This window comes from Pieris rapae, chromosome 22 (genome assembly GCF_905147795.1).
Source record: "Pieris rapae chromosome 22, ilPieRapa1.1, whole genome shotgun sequence".
NCBI lineage: Eukaryota > Metazoa > Arthropoda > Insecta > Lepidoptera > Pieridae > Pieris > Pieris rapae.
In genome coordinates this window covers 971,564-990,214 of record NC_059530.1, presented here as the reverse complement: position 1 = coordinate 990,214, position 18,651 = coordinate 971,564, and the positions used below count along the sequence as shown (strand labels likewise).

General features: G+C 33.0%; 2 protein-coding genes and 1 pseudogene across 4 annotated transcripts in view; 2 read left to right on the top strand and 1 right to left on the bottom strand.

The window, feature by feature from the left end:
- Positions 1–14,518, top strand: part of LOC110998854 (leishmanolysin-like peptidase) — a 59,150-nt gene extending 44,632 nt beyond the window's left edge. The window contains exons 6-20 of one of the 3 annotated variants that reach the window (XM_045633079.1): positions 3,249–3,369; positions 4,260–4,395; positions 4,737–4,874; positions 5,215–5,280; positions 6,084–6,207; positions 6,788–6,889; positions 7,318–7,505; positions 8,201–8,218; positions 8,297–8,320; positions 8,532–8,664; positions 9,052–9,211; positions 10,123–10,217; positions 10,524–10,595; positions 11,591–11,722; positions 12,046–14,518. In XM_045633079.1, the coding sequence (XP_045489035.1) occupies positions 3,249–3,369; positions 4,260–4,395; positions 4,737–4,874; positions 5,215–5,280; positions 6,084–6,207; positions 6,788–6,889; positions 7,318–7,505; positions 8,201–8,218; positions 8,297–8,320; positions 8,532–8,664; positions 9,052–9,211; positions 10,123–10,217; positions 10,524–10,595; positions 11,591–11,722; positions 12,046–12,186 (1,650 nt within the window). In that variant the 3' untranslated portion in view covers positions 12,187–14,518. The remainder of the gene's footprint in view (positions 1–3,248; positions 3,370–4,259; positions 4,396–4,736; positions 4,875–5,214; positions 5,281–6,083; positions 6,208–6,787; positions 6,890–7,317; positions 7,506–8,200; positions 8,219–8,296; positions 8,321–8,531; positions 8,665–9,051; positions 9,212–10,122; positions 10,218–10,523; positions 10,596–11,590; positions 11,723–12,045) is intronic. The other 2 variants (XM_045633081.1, XM_045633080.1) reach the window with 2 other exon arrangements.
- Positions 894–2,189, bottom strand: LOC110998858. The gene is made up of 3 exons (XM_045633083.1): positions 2,104–2,189; positions 1,671–1,859; positions 894–1,319 (listed from the first exon to the last, which is right to left on the bottom strand). Exons 1-3 carry the CDS (start codon positions 2,129–2,131, stop codon positions 913–915), a joined length of 624 nt encoding a protein of 207 aa, XP_045489039.1. The 5' UTR covers positions 2,132–2,189; the 3' UTR covers positions 894–912.
- Positions 14,519–15,530: 1,012 nt separating the features above from the next.
- Positions 15,531–17,372, top strand: LOC123690178 (annotated as a pseudogene).
- The last annotated feature ends 1,279 nt before the right edge of the window (positions 17,373–18,651 follow it).

Sequence of the window (18,651 nt, the reverse complement as noted above, 5' to 3'; positions counted from 1 at the left end):
CCTGGTACAGCGTTGCATACGGGCCTAAGCCAAGTGAACACAGATTTTAAGGGTTGTATAAAAAAAGGACCAGAAACCAATGCATCATTTTTCAATTTATACTTTACCTACCCACATTTTAGCATCTTAAATCGCTTTCGTATTCCTCATTAACTTAATTAATCATTCCTACGTACGTGCATATCTCGTTATCACTAAACCAATAATTAATATTAATATTACTGTAATTAATTCTGACGCTTCGGTGGACAAGTCTTGCTTTTGTTACACCCCACTCGCGACGGGTGTTTATGCCCCCTTCGGGTGGTAGTTCACACCTTACCAATAAAGGCCGAAACGAGACGGCCTATTTTGCTCTTGATAGCGGCTGCAGCACGCGAGGAGACACCCCTGTCAGACACGTAGCTGAATTTGCGTAGGTGTTGATGTCTGGGGCCACCCTTGACTTGGTCCTAGTGTGAACGATGGCAACGGGCAGCACCGTTCGATGGGTAGAGAATTTGTGATCATTGTTACACCGTAGCAAATATTATTAGTATATTTTTGTAGTGAAAACTTCTTTAGCGGTGTTGTACACTTTTTTTGGATGATCTGATCGAAAATTCGTAAGACGGATGGAGAGTAGTTAGCGCGGTGTATTTAATGTAATAGATATCAATTGTCATGTTTGTGTACTAGGGCAATAAATAAATATTGAATTTGACCCCATAAATGATATTTCTTTTATACTGATAATTAAAGCAATTCGTTCAAAATTATAACCCTAACCATTTTAAAATAATAAAAATGCACAAAGTTGATTTTCAAGAGTTCACTTCTGCCGGCACTCCCGGTGTGCAACCTGTCATTTTTTTCTCAGTTGTTAAATTTCTCAGGACAAAATAAATTATAAATATTACTCAATAGAATCTATTAATTTTCATCACTCTCAGTCCCCGGCCGTTTCGTCAACGCGACCCTACCACTTGTCGCTATGACTCCAGCCGATTTCGGATAATTTGAATTGTCATATTGATCGAATTCCGTCCTCTCTTTCTCTGTGGTCAACGTGTTGGTACGTAACACAACCTCCTGTACTGAATCTGCATTCTGTATGAATCTACTCCGCACGAAATTCTTGTCTGTTTTCCTGTTGTCTTTGGATACGATGGCTGGCGTTCTATCTATGGTGAACGTGTATGGATTTTGTCTATGAGTCTTGGGTATTGGTTTTTCATTTGAATTTTGATCGTTTAAATTGGAACCCGTTATTTTGTCTTTGCTTTTTCGGTAGCTCTCTTGATTTGGTCTGTACTTTTTAGGTTTTGTCCATTCATTTGCTGTAAGAAATTGAGTTTAATGTATATGCTAGTCAGAAGAGGTTTTAAACATTTGCGAGAAAAACTACTAATAAATGTTCTTTTCTTACTAGGGTTGCCTGGAAGAGATCGCTTGCTAGCGATAAGACCGCCCGTTGCATCCCTTGTAATTTTTATGTATTGTAATAATAAAAAGTCTTTATTCCTTTTAAGTAGATACATCTTTCTTTTCATAGTGTAAGATTTGGGAACCCTTTTAAGTAAAAATACCTGTGTTAGAGTTCCCAGCGCTATTGTGTTATTTGTGTTTCTTTCTAGCAACGAAGTGTGAATAAATAAATAAATGTAGGAATGTAATCATAGATATTTTACCTGAAATATCCTTATTATCACTATTCTCTTGGGAGACATTAATTTCCTTGTTTGTAGCTTTAATGACGAAATCCACTAATTTGTCGGCCAAAGACTCTGGAACAATCTTCTGCGCTATCCTCTTTATATCTTCTACGTTCGCTGTTAGTAGAACTAGGCTGTTTATTTGTAGTAGTAATATGCTACCACCTAAAATTAAATCAGTCTAATTAGTCAAATTCTTATGTATTAGAATTACAAATAGACATAGACATATTATTTATTACAAACAACACACACACACAAAATAACAATAATTAAAGATAAAAAAATAGATAAAAGAATGACAGATACAGAACTCTAAAGCCCAGAAATACAAAGTATGTAGTTTTTTTCACGTTAAATTCAGTTATAAAAGGTAAGAATTAAAAGAGAAAAGTCTAAATAATATTACCAATAAAGTGGAACCAATTGAAATACATTGCACGAAGTGAAAATTACAAAGCGAAATTCAATTTCGTTTTATTGTTAAAATAAATTGGACTAACCCAAAACTATAACGGAACTCATATTCATAATTAAATTCATATTCTCTATGCCTAGAAGATTTAATTATGAACGCGTGGACATTTAATAGAGTCACTAAAGTTTGGTTTTAGTTGAACAATGTTGCCCTAGTGACTTTAGCGTAAGCAGGGGTTAATGCGTTTAAAAGAAGGGATGATGATGAAGCAAGACCATCACTGCAAGTACTATACCCGATCTTCCCTAGCTATTTGTAAAAGCGTAAGGCCCTGTCTAGGATAATTGCTATGTCAAGTATCTTCACAAACCAACAATGAGCGTGGAGAGGCGGACGCAATCGCCGCACCGTATTTCGGGAAGCGGATAAGGCTCTGCTGTTACTGCATCCCATCCGCTTAGGCGATTGTTGGTGGCGCCTTGGGGTTTTAGTGGGTATGCACAATAGCGAGTCCCACATAACCCTCCAGCACCAAGTAGTCGCGCCGCGGTATGCTAATGCATTTCCCCTAGTATAAAAGTGGCTTTATCGTGTGATCCCTGAGGTCCTGGATCGAATCCCCAGCTTTCTATGTGAATTTAACATTCCCACGAATGCTGAAGGAAAACATCGTGAGATAACCGGCTTGTTTTAGACCCAACAAGACGATGGTACGTCAGGCGCGGATGATCACCTACCTATTAGATTGACAATTATCATGAATACAGAAATCTAAGCCGAGACCTCTTCAGTGCTAGCGATTTATTTTTTCAATAAATTATTTAAGACTCATTGTATAAAATATGGCTTTAAAAAGCGTTAAGTGAAATGAACATTGTAAATATTAATTGATTTGTCAAAAAATATTGAATTAAACGTCAGTCACGTGACACACGTCGACTATGACGTAACATGCTTGTAAACAATGTCATCGCCTGTGCAAGGAGTTAAATTTCGACCGAGAGTGATTTTAATTTTTATGTTATGATTACATTTATGTTATTATATTATATGGTAATACAGAGTTGTCCTATTACATAAAAAGAGGTTTAATATTTTTGAATACTTATCTATGATATATATCGTGTTCTTTCCAGCCATGCCACGTTTGCAATAGTACGGGACATCTCTGCCGGGAATTACCGCGATATCGTGACGAGGTGACGACTACTGAATTTAGTGATAACGCACTAGACAGTGTTGAGATGGAAACGGCAGGTAAATTCAACGGCATTTATCATGGGGAGTGCTCTGTAGAAGTCTATTATCAATTCAATTCAAAATAATTTATTCATGTAGGTAACTTAATAAACCTAAAGAAGTTTTACTTCAAAAAACTTATTTCTGATAATTCCGACACTCGTTAAAAAAGGCATTTTGTTAATGGAACTCAGCTCTTACGAAATATATATAAACACTTACAGAGAACACACAACATACAGAAAAACTGTACATAACATTTAAACATAGCAATGATAAAAGAGAAAATAACTTATAATTTAAAATAAAAGGCAAAACTATATTAAATTTTAAGTGTAAATAAATATTATATATTTCTACTTTGCAATTGTTATTATTAGCGACGGCTTTTAACTATATATTTTAGGGCTAAGCGTTTGACTTCGTAAGAGTTGGACAATCATAGCGCCTTGGCAAAATCAACTGGGTGCTGATGTAATTTATTTTATTATTATTTTTCTACTATTTTTATTATTTATATATTTATGTATAATTTTTTATTTTACATATTTTTGTAATTTTTTTTAACAAACGTATTATTTTATATTTATTTCAAACACTGTTTTATTGTTTTTTTTACTTTTTATTGTATAATATTCTACGTTTTTGATATTTATTACATGTACACTAACAATACAATAATAGACCTGTATAGTAATTTTATTTTGGGAGTACATCATCTTCACATATAATTATTTAACGAAATTATACAAATTGTAAATTATATTTTAAAAGGGTGGGGTTTCTTGACCATTCTTCTCCACGCGAGCTTTTGGAAGGGGCAACTAGAATCATCTTTACATTTTAACGTTCAATAGTGGTATTATAAGTGGTCTAATTGGAATAAATGATTTGATCTGTCTTTTCAGCTCCACAAGAAGAGTCAATAGGTATAGAAAACACAGATTTCGTGTTATATGTAAGTGCAGTCGAAACTGAGAGGTGTAGGCGTGGCCTGACCGTCGCCTACGCATCGCATTGTCAGCAGGAGTCAGCACTGGACAGGTAACATAAAAAAAAAAAATAATATTAAGTATTTCCGAACCAATTCGACTTAGGGTCCTTCAAGACAAAGGCCGGTAACACACTCGCGAACCCCCTGGCATTGAGAGTGTATGGGCGGCGGTATCACTTAACATCAGATGAGCCTCCTGCCCGATTGCCCCCTTTTTTATAAAAATATAGCAACACTTTCTGGCAAACTGACATGCGTACATGAGCTCTCGTAAGTGTTGTTATAGTTATATATTAAGGTGTTGCATAGCTATTTGGTACTTTATCCATACATTGTGAAACAGGCCCTTAGTGTACATAATTGTCTACAAAACAAGACATTTTATTTGCAGACCAGTGGCTGGTCACGCCAATTTCTGCCCCGGCGAGCTGTCAACCCGCTACAGGGACTTACCACACGTGCTGTCAACTGTCAAACACGAAATGCTACACGCGCTGGGATTTAGCGTGTCCCTATTCGGGTTTTACAGGTAAGTTAAATTTTTTCTTTAATAATATAATATTTATTTATTACGTAATCCTACAGCATCCTATATTATATACAACAAAAATTAATTGTATTAAACATATACAGTCTTACTTATAGATTTTTGCACATCGTATAAGCCTGTTATAAGAAAAATGTTACTAATAATTTCTTAATTGACATCAAGACACCGGCTTGACAAAAGGTATGTCAGGCACAGGAGGCTGATCACCTTCTTGCCAATTAGATTGACTAATAATAATGACACAGATATCTGAGGCCTAGAACTAAAGTTGTAACGCCACTGATTTTTTTAAATAATAACTTTACTTCGCGTGTTTCAGAGATGAAAATGGCGATCCTCTCACACCAAGACGTGTAGACACAGGAAATCCACCATTAGATGAGCAGTAAGTATCGAATTCGAGTGCGTACGTTTGTATAATTGATAATTTAGTTAGTTGTTACACAACTGAGCGTTTTTGCCGTGCACCACTATTATGTGGAACTATCTGCCCACTGAAGTATTTCTGAACCAATTCGATTTAGGGTTCTTCAAGAAAAGAGGGTAGTTATTCCAAAGATAATAAATTCCAAACTAAGTTAGTTGTAAGTTGTAGTAAGTTAATGTCAGCAAGCACAACGCCATCTATCCATAGATAGATAGATATAGAGAAAACTTAAACCAGAGTTCCCCAAACTTTTTTGTGTCGTAGACCCCTTGCCATGTTTTTCCGTGTTGGGTAGACCCCATACTTACCTGATATTGATTTTCTGTTGATATTGTTTTTTATAACTGTAATGAAGTTTAGAGGTAAAAACTTAAAGTAAAAACACATGTTAATTTATACATTTATTAATTGAATTTCTTTTGTTTTTACAAGTTCAAAATGTATTGCGACCACAAAGCGAATACCAACATTCTACAACTTATACAATTTTATAAACATATATAATATTTTTTTTTACTTCATAGGTACTTTTTAAAAATAATGTATATGTTTTGATATTATAAGATAGTATGATGTAAGTAAATAGGTAAATAGGTACTATCTGTGTATGTGTTGACCCCCATTCTCATTTCATGGACCCCCAATTTTTTTTTCGCTGTCGTAGAACCTTGCCGGTTGTCATAGACCCCTAGGAGTCGATATAAACCAGTTTGGGAATCACTGATCTCGGAAATAAATTCTTACGCGGTTTCTATTTTCAGGCTCCAAATCCATAAATGGTCAGACCGGGTAGTTAAGAACATAACCAGGCCAAGATGGATGATCAGAGGTGGTTATATGGAGAGGACCCTTCATATGATCGTTACTCCTAGAGTTGTTAAGGAGGTAAGTTGCGGTGATTTATAAAACAATTTAATTAATTGGATTAAGAAATGCCTTTTTCAAATAAACACAATACATATCTTTATTTATCTCGGTAAACAAGTACACTTATGAACGTTAAAAAATTAAATTAATTGTAAATTTACATTTACTACCAGTTTGCAAGGGCATAGTTTTATCGTGTTTTCGTATAACGTGATTTTGATTGGCCATATAACGCGTTATTTACTCCTTATAACGCGATTACTCAAGTTATATTACTTTAGTGTCAAATATATAATTTGTCAAGTACATAATTTAGATTGTGTTGTATTATGGCGTAAATTGGCGGGAAATCTAAACTTTTGTTAGACGACAAAATGAACTGGCGCTGTCGGCGCGGTACGAAAACGCCAAAGAAGACTAAGGAAGAATTAGCCCAATGCTTTTTTCAGTGGTTCCATCGAATGCGACGATATGAAGAGAGGAACGGAGATTAGTTTTAAAAACAATAAAAATATTAGCAACTTTCTATATTAAGTCGTGTTGACAGATACATATCTTGTCAATATTTTCTACGCTAAATTATAATATAATACTTCAGGTCCGTGAACACTTCAACTGCTCAATACTAGAGGGTGCTGAGTTAGAAGATCAAGGTGGAGATGGAACTGCGCTCACACATTGGGAGAAAAGAGTTTTTGAGGTACGTCTGTTGTCTTATTTGAATTATCACAAGCCACAAGCTGCCCCCACAAACTTCGTTTCGCACTAATATTGTTATTTAGCCTACCTTACATACTAAAATATGAAACATAACTATGCCTTATTTATAAGAGAATATTCGCTTTTTCAGAATAAAGCTAAATTACTAAATATAAGAAATTCTTAAAATTTTTCTCTCCATAAAATCTTCATTGAATTTCAAAAAAAATACTCAAATTGAACCATCTTTGACCTTTATAAATGATCTGTTACAATTTATTACAATTTATTTTATTTTCGAAAAAATTTCAGTCTAAATAAATAATATATTACTATCACATCAAACTGATGACATTTTATCAACGTACAATTTTGACGTCCAGCAAAAATAGTTACATACTTACGTGGACATTTTGCGTTTATTCACAGAACGAAGCCATGACCGGTACGCACACGCAAAACAGCGTGTTCAGTAGAATCACATTCGCCATGATGGAAGATACAGGCTGGTACAGGGCCGACTACTCCCTCTCTTCCCCCCTTCATTGGGGAAAGAACTTGGGTTGTGGCTTCGCAACGACCTCCTGCAAACAGTGGCTCAATACGCAAAGGTTAAGGTACTATTATGTTATGGGAATGCATGCCATCTAGTGGTTAAAAAATATATGCGACGCCATCTATGTTTAAGTGGCTAAAACTATTTAATACGGAAGGGGTTTTATAAATATGTATATCCTATAATAGAATAAATATATTTTATTTTTCATACTGGTTTAATAGGCAAAGGTGAAGGTACTATTATGGGAATGCATGCCTTCTAGTGGTTAAAAAATATATGCGGCGCCATCTATGTTTAAGTGGCTAAAACTATTAAATACAGAATAGGTTTTCTAAATATATACTATAATAGAATAAAGATATGTTCTTCGTGAGTTCATTCTGGTTTAATGGGCAAAGGTGAAGGTACTGATATATTATAGTAATGTGCGCCGTCTATATATAAAATAATAAGCTGCGCCATCTATAATCAAGTGACATAAATATTAATAACGAATTCTGGATTTATAGAGTTATCAGTTATTTATAAATATTTTCTCCACGACTTCATACTATATACAAACCGCAAAATAAAGATACTAATAATTTATTCGTTTGCACGCCATCTAGTGGTCGTATATTTTATTTTAATTCACTCGTTGAATATTCTGTCTCTTTCATTTTATTACAAGCTTAACTAGAATAAAAAGGACAGAATATGCTTCATGTGATGTATGTACATACTAATAAATAACTTGTAAATATTACAAAGCAGCGTGGAAAATTCTACTGAGTAAGTATGTAGATATAAAATACTATATAAACGTGTTTTAATTATTACGTATTTTAATTATTTTTAATTTCTTACAAGCGACAATAATGAGACGGAAATCATGTAAGTTTTATTAAATCATAAAGATTTTCTAGTACTATCTATTGTACTGAATAGCTAGTGTAGAGATAATTAAAGAAAATTACAAATATTATTTCGCCACAAAACATACAAACGTCCGCACAGCACGACGTCTAAAGACAATGTGATTAAGTCGCCAACAGCTCATCAATTTTTTATCTCCTACCCTCTTATTTAAAAAAAAAAATTTTAGGCGGAGAAACCCGGCGCCATTTTGTGAGCGAATCAAGGGCGAACCCTTACGAACGGAATGCTCACCGCGTCGGAATGCTGTGGTACTCTGCAATTTAGTCAGGCACGACAATATACTTCCCAGGCAGTACCAGGTAAGCATGTGTTTATTTATTTTGTAAGTAATTTTACAGAAACATATATACAAAAGGAAACACTTACACAATACACAGAGCTAAAACAAATTTATTTTAATAAAATATACGCATAAGTAAATTAACTATATTAAGAGATTTTTTTTTATAAAATTTAACTAAAAATATTTTAATTTATTTAAAAAATGTTGAATAACGAATTCTTTTATATATCTTTACATTAATTTTTTTTGAATCAGAATACGTTATACAAACAAGGTTTTTACATAATGTCACCAGTATTATGCTGAAATTGTATTTATTAAATCTATAACATTTATTGTTTCAAACATCGACAAATATTTGTTTATAAAATTGCGATATTATTAATAATTATATATTTTCCAGCACTTCGATACTTTACCAAATGTGCCATCGGGTGACGAATCCCACTACGGAGGCTCTGTATCATTGGCAGACTACTGCCCATATCTCCAGGAGTTCACGTGGAAACACAAGAGCGTACTACTACGAGGCAGCCGATGTTCCTATGAGGAGAATACACCTAGTAAGTAATTAACCGGTAATAGTTATATACTCTGATTTATCATTCCATAGAATTCTGACATTTCTACGTGTTACTACTAACGCCCGAACCCAATCATTAATCCACAATTTCAGATAAAAAACAGTCTGAGATTGTAGATTGTCAGACCGTGACAGTCGATCGATCTTCTATCTGCATCCTAATAACAAAACCCTACGAAGACAATCCATTTTTGACGATGGATAGAATGTAATCTCTTCGCTCTTTATTCTCATATTTGATAATCAATATAAACCAAATAAAGCGTATAAATATGTCTATGTTTAAAACATATCAAACAGCTTTTTAATTATTTTAAAAACTGGTGTAAGTTAAAATCTTAAGATAGGATATTGGCACAGTTGAACTGTCATTTTCATACAATGGTCTATCCACTTACACTGATCCGATCTACCATGGATAGCTTGTATCGACAAATGGATATAACAATCCGCCGATTGGTTATTGGCACACTTTTATTAATATTTGGATTAAAATATCTATCTCTGATGGTCAAAAATCGATTGAGATATGTTATTGGGTTTGGGCATTAATAAGCTCTCCACTTAAAAAGGGACAAATTTTACCCATTTGAGGGCAATCAAAAATAAAATGCTATGTATTTTTTATGTTTTGCCTACGCAAATATAAATCTAAATATTGTCTATGCTTGAACGAAATGTAGTTTCGATGATTCCTATAAAGAATTAATACTATTATTTTTGAGAGCTTTGCTGACTTTTCCTCACAAGAGAACGGGGTGGGGATGATTCAGCAAATCTGCAAAATAAAATAAATTTAAAAAGTATTCGATAGTGGTGTATTTATAATTATTTATTATTACTATGATATTGAATATATTTCCTGATATGTATACACTTTATTTTTTACAGAGACTGATGTAAATTTCGCGTTAGAAAACTACGGAACCCACTCCAAGTGTTTTGATCACAGCGATCGGGTGTGGGAGCAGAAATCTTGTAGACAGGTATATATATAGGCATATTACATATATATCTATTTCTATTTTCCCGAAAGCCTGACATAGCTCTCTCCCTCCTTCCACTTTCATAATGCAGGTCGGTTATGGGTACTTTAAACAATACATGTACAAAAAGTGAAAAAAGTGAAAATGAACCAAAAAGTTATTAATACAAAATAAAAAAAAATTGTTTGGCATATTGGCGATTATCCAAGTTTAGATCTTCCGAATACTAGACTTTCACACACAAATTATTAACAATAAATGTACTTTGTACCTTAATTTAAGTAATTAATAATAATAATATTTCAGATTAGAGAATGGCAACACTGGGGCTCCGGTTGCTATAAATATAAGTGTGATAGTGGTCGACTACATATTATAGTGAGTATCTTTTATTATAATCTGTTAATTTCATTAAATAATGCCAATATTAATAGATCTTCAAATTAATAGACTATTTAATAGTCTGTAGTAATATAAAATTTATTTTTAAAGTAGGAGCAATGGTGTTAGTGTCAGCCGTAATTGTCAATTTAATTTAACATCAAAGCCAAATTTGTTCAAAACTGTTCTGTAATTAATTTCATTTAATATGTTTATTGAATTTGCCTGCATGAATTTCAAATTCAAAAAACCATTCATATCATGAGCCGATACCAGCGCCATTCCGACATGTATATTATATAATATATTATAGTTTAGTTAGCCGTGGGAGTAATTATCAAGTTAATACATAATCCATGTATAGACTGTAAGACGAGGCAGTTATGCCCACGAATATAATTCTTCTTATTTTTTTTATTATGTGTAGAAGTATTATGACATGACAGAGTTGTCAAGTTAAAAAAACATATGTGCAATTCACACATGGTAGAAGTGAAACCTTCAAAAACATTTTTTTTATTATTAATCATATATAAATTAATCATTTTCCATTATCTAAATGTGTGCGTTCTTTTAAAACAGTATATTTTAATGATAAATTTTAATTTATAAGTTTAATATAAATTTTTAATTTGGGAAAAACTAAAACATCGAAAGTTTGAAATTCGATCAAATGAAAAAGCGGCAGTAAAGAGAGGCTGTATAATGCCTGCTATCTCATTTTCTCCCATGTTAAATCATATGATGAATTGATGTTTCTGTCTCTCTTTACCGCTGCATCCGGTTTGAAATCACGACGATTCGAAAGAAGTTTATCTATCTCATTTTCTCCCACGTTAAATCATATGAATTAATGTTTCTGTCTCTTTTTACTGTCGCTTTTTCGTTGCATCCGGTTTGAAATCACAACGATTCTAAAGAAGTTTAACTTCAAAAAGTTTAACATAGCAGCGACCTTTGTAAAGCACTTTTAAAATCCTTATTTTTTTAAGGTTGGCAACTACACTTATACCTGTTACTTTGCGGGACAAGTGTTGCAAGTGCGAATAATTCAAAAAGGCTGGCTTCATAAAGGCGGCGTCGTTTGTCCGCCTTGCAGGGAAATGTGTGGAGATGAGTTTGCTGTAAGTTTTTATGTTAATTACATGCACAGAAAAGCAGATGATCGTAATAATGTAAATTGAAATATTTGTTCTAAATGAATTATATTATTGACGTTTATGTCTGATTTCAGCGGTTGATAGAGTTGATTTGATAATATGTGTTTATGTCACTTTTTTTAATTTTTATGAGGTAGCAAAAACAAAAGCCTGCCATCGGCCTACAAATCAGCCACTAGGTTCAAAGTTTAATATTTTCTTGCTCCAAATTACTGACCATGCCACGCCCATTTTGGTTAAGTGTATCTATAAAATTAATACTTAAAAGTAATTCTTTATAATTTCAGTCACGCAATGAATACTGCAAAGGCGGTGAAGAGGCGCCACCACCGAATCTTTACCCCAACGACGTCCTCGCTTGCAACGCGCCCAAAGTGTACAGCGACATCATCATTCTATTTTCATCAATTCTGAGTATATTTTACTAGTGCCACGAGCACATCTGACAAGTTTGATGGTTGTATATTCGAGAGACTTTGTTAAAACGTTTTTTCACGTGTATTTCAATTCAAATTCTTAAAAGGCCGGCAACGCACTCGCGAACCCTCTAGCATCGAGAGTGTCCATGGGCGGCGGTATCACTTAACATCAGGTGAGCCTCCTGCTCGTTTTCCCCCTATAAAAAAAATTAATATGTGTGCAATTTTTAGCATCGGTATTAATTAGAAAACAAATGGTCTAAGGGTTTGCATGGGAAGAACTGTTTTTTTTTCCACCTTCCTTTTAGATTGGAAAAATAAATTATCCAAAGTTACCTGCTAGAACAGGGGCTAAGGGGCAGGAGCCTCATCTGATGATAAGTGCTACCGCAGCCCTAACATTGCCAGAGAGCATTTTAAGATTTGGTACAGTTTTTTCTTGAAGGACCCTAAGTCGAAGGGGTTCTAAAGTACTTAAGTGGTGGTACTTAGTGTCCAATATTAACTGTGGATTTTTTTTCTACTGCAATCTTGTAAATAAATAACATGACATTTTTAGACATTTAATACCCATATTGATAGTAATTTTTCAAGGCTAAGGCCTAGGCCTCCTGTTCTTCTATATCATCATCAAAAGAAATACCGCTCTTCAATATTATTTAAATTATTGATATGTTTGTTTATTATCTGTGGTGCTTATTGCTTTAAATTATTTTATTGTCGGAATATATTGGTTGTGATAAGCCAGTACACTTTTACTTAAGCGGCTATTTTACTTATAAACGCCATTTAAGTCGATGTGAAGCCATAGAAGGCTGGAATGTTGGCGTGTATATAATTAACTAAATTAATAATAAATTTCTTTGTTGTAAAACACTTAAATCACCGGTTTAACATTAAAAAATCACCTCCACCGACCTTTTTTTGTATCTGACAATGAAGAATAATTTATTTATTATAATTACTTAGTTTTAAGTATATTTATGTATTAGTTTAAGTGAAAGTGACTTTATACTTGAAAATACCAACTGACACTTCATATGTCACATTTTTCTATGACGTTTGACATTGACTTTGACACATGAAAATGATACCGATGCGTCTTTGTTTTACGCGGGATTATCAAATAGTAACCGAACGGAAATTTTCATGAATTATTTTCATAATTCGACGTTTCGAGTGGCTCAAACCGCATTCTAATGGTCGAGTTATGTAAATAATATTGTGTAGAGATTTCGTTAAACCGTTTTAGTGCTAAGCATTTTTTGCAAGAAGAAAATGAGAAAAATTTATTTGAAGGTAAAACAATAATGTCAAATAAATCAATTTAAATGGATATACTTTTTGTGTTGTAAAGAAAAATGCTAACTGTGGTTGTGAATAAGAAAAAATATTTTTTTTATCAGTTTCACGATTTGTAGCACTAAAACGGTTACAGTTTTTTGAGCTAAACAGAACTGTATACTGAATGGATTATGCCCAAACCCAATAACCTATCTCTATCCATTTTTGACCTTCTGAGACAGATATCTTAACCCAAATATTTATAATAGTGTGCCAATAACCAATGGACGGATTGTAATAGCCATCTGTCGATACAAGCTATCCATGGTAAATCTGATCGGTGTAGGTGGATAGACCATTGTATGAAAATGACAGTTCAACTGTGCAAATATCCTATCTCAAGATTTTATCTTACCCCAGTTGCATACACCCCCCCCCCTCCATCCATCGCCAAAAATGGGTTGTCTTCGTAGGGTTTGGTTATTGGGATGCAGAAAGGAGATCGATCGACATACCACTGTCTGAAGATTGTAGATTAATTATTGGGTTCGGGCGTAAAAATATATGACTCTAAATCCCAGTGTTTCCCAACCTTTTTTGGGCTCTGATTAAATGATAGTAATAATACTTGGAAATCATTAACGAAACGTATAAAGTATTTAAAAGATATAGTGAAAAATTAAAATTACAATTTTTTTTTAAATACATAATACATTTTTGAATATCACAATCAAATTTCCCCCCTGTAGGCAGTGGGCCTCGTTGGGATACACTGATTTTAGTTAAAATAATGCCTTTTATAATATATGTTTATAACTTTAACTATTAAATCATGGTTTTGGCTATTTCAGTTGTAGTTAAAATATCCTTTGTACAAACTTGTAAATTCATAGAAACTTTTATAAATTACAATTAAATTATAATATTATTTTAAAGATTATATTATAATTGTGTTCCAACGAAATATTGGTATGAGGCATTAATTTAAGTGTGGATTGTAAATAATTTAGTAATGACTGTGTAAATTGTGTGGATGATTGAAAAAATATTTTACCTACCTAAAAATATTGTTTTATTTACCTTACGCTGTTTAATTCATTGAATTGTTACAATTTGAGGGTCAAACTGAACATTTGTTAGAGGACGCAATTTTATTTATGGAACATGTAGGGGGGGTCATTAACAAATATCTTTATTCATCTTGTTAAACAAGTACACTTAGGACGTAAAAAAATTTTAAATTAATTGTATATTTACATTTACTACCAGTTCACAAGTCAAAGGCGTAGAGCGGGCAAAAAGAACTGGCAAGTACAAGCTTAACGTCAAGTTTGTGGGGTTGGCGCCCTCGTTGCGGCCGCCATCTTGGAAAAAGGGGTTAAAACATATTTTTGGCTATATCTCCTAAAATATTGATCGTACAAAAAATTGGAAAGACACACTATATAGCAAATCGCTGTGCCTATAATTATGTTAATAAACTTTTCTCATTAATCAAAAATTCAAAAAATATTAAGTAAAAGAGTGAAAAAATTCCTATTTTGTTTAATAACTTTTTTCTTTAGATTTATCAAAAAACTATTTCAGAACAATTTTGTACAGGATTTCTATCTGAAGATAGATTTTTTTTAATTTCGTGAATTGGAAACGTACTTAACAAAGCGCTCCAAAGTTGGTCGGGTTCGACAATGCTCATAAGCCGGACAAAACAACATATTTCTTTTTACTTAAAATAAACGAGAGATAATAAAAGAAAGCTATTTCTCGTTTATTTTAAGAAAAAAGAATTACATTAAAAAATGTTCAATAAAACAAGCTTGTTATTTAACTTTTTAAATAAAACATATAAAATTGCGGACATTTGCATCCTAGAAGCTGTATTTAGGTCTTAAGTCAGACCGGGAGTCGTTCTATTTTTTGTTTATCTAAAGTAGTTTTCGATGTTTTATGATGAATATGATTTACGTGTTAATGCCGTACGATGCTTCAAATAAATCAATGTTAATTCCAAAAACTAATTAGCTAAATAAGCTTATAAATTAATTTCACACTCTACCTATAAATTGTGTTAGTGCGTGAACAACCTACTGTTTTAGTATCATGATAATGAAGGCATTGGTTTGTTTCTGTTTTATAATTGCAATCGCCATATGTACTGAGTATAATTGTGATTACTCCTTTGGTAAATATGAACATATACTAATACTACCTGTACTGTATAAATGGACTTTTAAATATTTTTTTAAAGACATATTGTCATCGCGAACACCTTGCTCTATCAATGGCATCGTGATACACCTATATCACGTACGCTGCGGAATATACATACAATACCTATTTTTATTGGTATATTTTTGCATATTATTATTATTTAAACGTATAATGTATACTTCTATAAAATATTTTAACAAAGTAGTTTTAGCCTATTTAATACAAACAACCTCTCGCAAATATAAGTGTAGATTTAGATGAAGGGGTTGTATCCTACTGTCAGTTACGTTACGTTACGTTACTGCAAGCTACGTCAAGAACGCCTAAAGGAAATATTTTTGGCAGCTTCGGTTCCATGCTCGGATAAAACATGTTGAATATCAAAAATTCTACAATCTACGAGAGCATATTTCTATTATTTCAAGTTGACACCTTAAACATTTTTTTTATGATTATTGATTGATTATTAGTTAAGTACGTAAAATCACGTTCATCAACGGTTTTGAAGTCTCTATCAGCTGGAAGAGTTAACACAATGAACTATATTTTATCTGGCCGGCAATGCACTCGCGATCCCTCTGGCATTGAGAGTGTCCATGGGGGGCGGTATCAGTTATTTAAAAAACACTATTAGCTGCAAGACATGCTCAAACAGACATGATATGATAACTGATATATATTATATTATACAGGTGATCCATCGTGGAATTACTCGAAAATATTTTATGATGAAACTCACACAATCACTTCTGGTTTAGTGCATCTTAATGTTACGTTACCCGTAAGTTTACTAATTAATTCACAATACTTTATTACATACAAGTCGAAAAGGACGATAGAAGAAAAATTGGAGCTATTTTAAGGTAAGTGATTGATGTGTAGATGCTTCCAATGGGAAGTCCACATGACAGCATCACAGAAAAAAATCGCTAATCATAACTTTAGGGCTGATTGCAAATTACCGCAGACAATTTTTTTTAAAGTGTAGCCGTGATACGACAAATTTAGCTACTAGGAGGTACTCTACCTCTAGTAATGTATCATTTATGAAGACATACGATCGTTCACATAGTTTATTTTTATACGTATCTAGACAGATATTTCGTATATTTTGGAAAGATAAAATAAATTTCATCAGTTCCCTTGAAGAAAATATTGCTAAGAAACCCGCATGTCTTAGACAAAAATCGTCGATGTCTTGTGTTGGAGGCACTTTGTAAACACATTTAAAAAACTACTTAATTATTGTAAGGGTAGTTGATTATAGTATATAACAGTTAATATATACAATAATTTATTTCATTAAATATTAACATGACCCGAAGTTTGATGCTTCTTAACATTCGTGGTCAAAGAGGCCACATCAGGGAATAACTCTAAAGGCTCACTCTCTCATCAATGAGAAAACAGAAGCGTTATTTCGTATAATATAAATCACTACTTGATAGATTTATCGCATAACCCAACATATATTTTTTTTCTAGCAAGATACAAACGAAATGATTAGCTTCGTTTGCGTCAATATCACGGGAGCTGATTTGAACACAACGCAGGTGGCCTTTGCGAGTCTCTTTCATCTGGTATCAGTTGATTTACATACTCCATACGATACGGATGTCGCCGTGCATATTATAGCATTAGAACATGGCTATTAAAAACAACTTATTATTTATTTTTTATTCCTTCCATACCTTAGCTAGTTTACATTTTTTAAATTTAGTGTTAAACAATCATAATGCAAATACCTTATTTATTTTGCATTGAATTATCAATCATCAAATAAACAAGGAACTCATTTTTATTGAATTATTTGGCGGCATAGTTTTTTTCAAGTTTCGATACTTGGGGAAATCAAAATGTATTATATACTACATCAGACAAAGTTCATTTTCCAGGAAGTAGCGAGTAGGAGGGGGAGGGTTATCACTAACCACTAACTAGGTTAACCATTTCCATGCGCCGGAAACAGTTGAGATTGACAGCTGGGGGCTGTTCTCCCTCCTCGTTTACGGATTTAAATAATACCAGGGGTAGAACAGACTAGAAACACATGCATTGAGGTTGACTGAATCGATGTTGTTATACATGCAGATCTAACTTAACCAAGATCTAGTTTACATATAGATAAATATTAATGTAATAGTTAACAAGTAGTAAATATTACATCGATTGCAAAATATAGCTAAGTTTGCAAAAAATCCAAATCAAAATTCACGTCAACTAGAAAGAAACGGATTGAATCTGTCAGTGTAATTTCTAGGGATATGAAACAATATGTTTTTTTTGTTAATTAAGTACTTTTACCTTGGCAACTGTGACGAAAATGTGCATAATATTACATCTATAGTGTCAGTGTGTATGAAGTTAGCGGAGCACGAAATTAGAGCTGGCAGCACACACAATACTTCTTTAGTTTCTGATAGTTTTTAGTAAGAGTTCTAGACTTTAAAGACCAGAAAATATGTAGAAAAAAATCATAAAATGCCCTGCCAGCTTCCCAATCACAGCAGAGTATTACTTAACGATTTGATAACGTTTGAATAGTCACTGCGTTTTTATTTTATTAAGTACTAACAGCAAACGTCGTTTTGTCATGTATATTATTTATAATGGTTATTGTGCCTCACTCGACATAGATAGGTATAGTGTATCGCTGACTTTTTTGTAGATATTTATAAGATCTACAATTACTTAGAACATATTTTTATGGTTCTATCTTTAATAGTTTAGGCAGGGTACGCAAAATAAGTAACTTTTTTGGTTGATTTTTTACACCTTGTGTCCGAAAAACCCTAACATCTTACAGAACCCTATTTTTGTTCAATTTTAAATATAGCCTATATTACTCGTGGATAATGTAGCTTTCGAATGGTGAAAGAATTTTTAAAATCGGTCCAGTAGTTTATGAGCCTATTAATTACAATCAAACAAACAAACAAAGTTTTCCTCTTTATAATATTAGTGTAGAAAAATATTTTT